Below are 1968 nucleotides of genomic sequence, written 5' to 3'. Positions count from 1 at the left end.
AATTCACTTAAACATTCATTCATCATATAAGGACCATTATTAGTTTTATTTTTTTTATTATTTCAGAACTGCCACATGGTATGTTAATAGTTTATAAGCAATTGAGAATATACATTTTTCAAGATTAATGTAGAGATTACTTTTCTGATTTATTCAGCTCAAACCGTTCACTTTTCTTTTCTGTCATGAACAGCTAGAAGTTAGGGCACTGCTACTTTCTGTGTACTTACATAAACCTGTATATATGTTTAGTCAGAGTTATATCACTTCAGATGAGTAATCATAAGGAAAGACCAACTGCAAAAGGCATAAAAGATATCGCATAAAGCATAAGTTTCTGTCTTTTTTTATATCATTCTGCCATTTGGGAATTATGTTCTTACTTATACTTTATATTCATTTTAATGATTTTTTTTTGAGGGGTGGGTTTTGTATTAGAAGCTGGCGATGTAAAATTGTTGAAATCATTGTACAAAACGAATAATTTATGTAATCTTCGAAAATATTTATATATATATATTTGTTGTTGCAGATGGGTTACTGGGACGATCCATCCAACTTGGTTGGAAATGGTGTTGAATCTACGAATCCATACGGTAACTATACCGTTGTCGACAGGGTTCCTCGAGAGCTCTTGAGTTATGTTGATGCCCACTGGTATCAGTATCCTCCCATGAACCCTCTTTGGTATAGTTTGGTTGGCGTATGGATGTTCGTCATGGGTACTCTTGGAGTCTCTGGTAACTTCGTCGTCATCTGGGTCTTCATGAACACCAAATCTCTAAGAACACCTTCGAATTTGTATGTAGTGAGCCTGGCAATCTCTGACTTTTTCATGATGGCATGCATGTGTCCACCAATTTTGATAAACTGTTACAACCAGATGTGGTCATTCAGTAGTCTCTTCTGCCAAGTCTACGCTGCTATAGGTTCCACTTGTGGAACTGCCTCCATCTGGGCCATGGTACTTATTACTAACGATCGTTACAACGTTATTGTGAAAGGAATTGGAGGAACACCTTTGACTACCAATCGAGCTTTGTTGAACCTTCTTTTCATCTGGGCTCAGACTATTTTCTGGTGCGTTCTTCCATTCTTCGGATACTGCAGATATGTTCCTGAAGGTAACATGACTGCTTGTGGTACAGACTACCTCACTGATGATCTTTGGTACCACATTTACCTCTGGCTCTACACAATCGATTGTTTCCTCCTCCCTCTGTTCATGATCATTTACTGGTATGCATTCATTCTGAAGGCTGTTGCCACTCACGAGAAACAGATGCGTGATCAGGCCAAGAAGATGGGAGTCAAGTCACTGAGAAATGACCCAGAGGCCAAAAAGACATCCAACGAATGTCGCCTTGCTAAGGTTGCTCTCACAACAGTCTCCCTTTGGTTCATTGCGTGGACCCCCTATTGCATTATCAATATTGCTGGCATGCATTACAAGTCTATTGTTACTCCTCTCTTCTCCATCTGGGGTTCTGTGTTCGCCAAGGCCAATGCTGTCTACAACCCTATTGTTTACGCCATCAGCCATCCCAAGTACCGCGCTGCTATGGAGAAGAAACTACCCTGCCTTTCTTGTACAACCGAAAGGGATGAGGATTCCTCAGCTCCTTCTGAGACCACTTCAACCAATGAAAAGTGCTAAAAACACTATAAGACCAGTTGACGACCTAATTGCGAAGTGCAATTAGATGAAGTCCGAATATTGAACCGAGATACTTCGACCACGTACGATATTGCATTTCGAATAAAATTTTCTTGATAATTTGATCTTTTATTTAACATCTTTTTAGGAATAACAATGGGTAGTTTTACTTCATCACACATGTAATTACCAATTAAGAAATATTACTGGTAGATAAAGTTATGAGATTAATGAGAATATGATGAAGACATTTGGGTTAAAAGGTTAACTAGATTTTTTATATTACCCGGAGGTACATTCGCCCAAATTAG

At 38.6% G+C, this 1968-nt stretch overlaps 1 protein-coding gene across 1 annotated transcript; it reads left to right on the top strand.

Moving 5' to 3' along the window:
- The first annotated feature begins 532 nt into the window (after positions 1–532).
- LOC135200200 (rhodopsin-like) lies at positions 533–1731 on the top strand. Its single transcript, XM_064228637.1, has one exon. It carries the CDS (start codon positions 533–535, stop codon positions 1655–1657), a length of 1125 nt encoding a protein of 374 aa, XP_064084707.1. The 3' UTR covers positions 1658–1731.
- Positions 1732–1968: the final 237 nt, after the last annotated feature.

Source organism: Macrobrachium nipponense, chromosome 26, assembly GCF_015104395.2.
Source record: "Macrobrachium nipponense isolate FS-2020 chromosome 26, ASM1510439v2, whole genome shotgun sequence".
In the NCBI taxonomy this organism is placed as follows: Eukaryota; Metazoa; Arthropoda; class Malacostraca; order Decapoda; family Palaemonidae; genus Macrobrachium; species Macrobrachium nipponense.
Note: the sequence above shows the minus strand (reverse complement) of the source record. Positions and strands in the feature narration are given on the sequence as shown.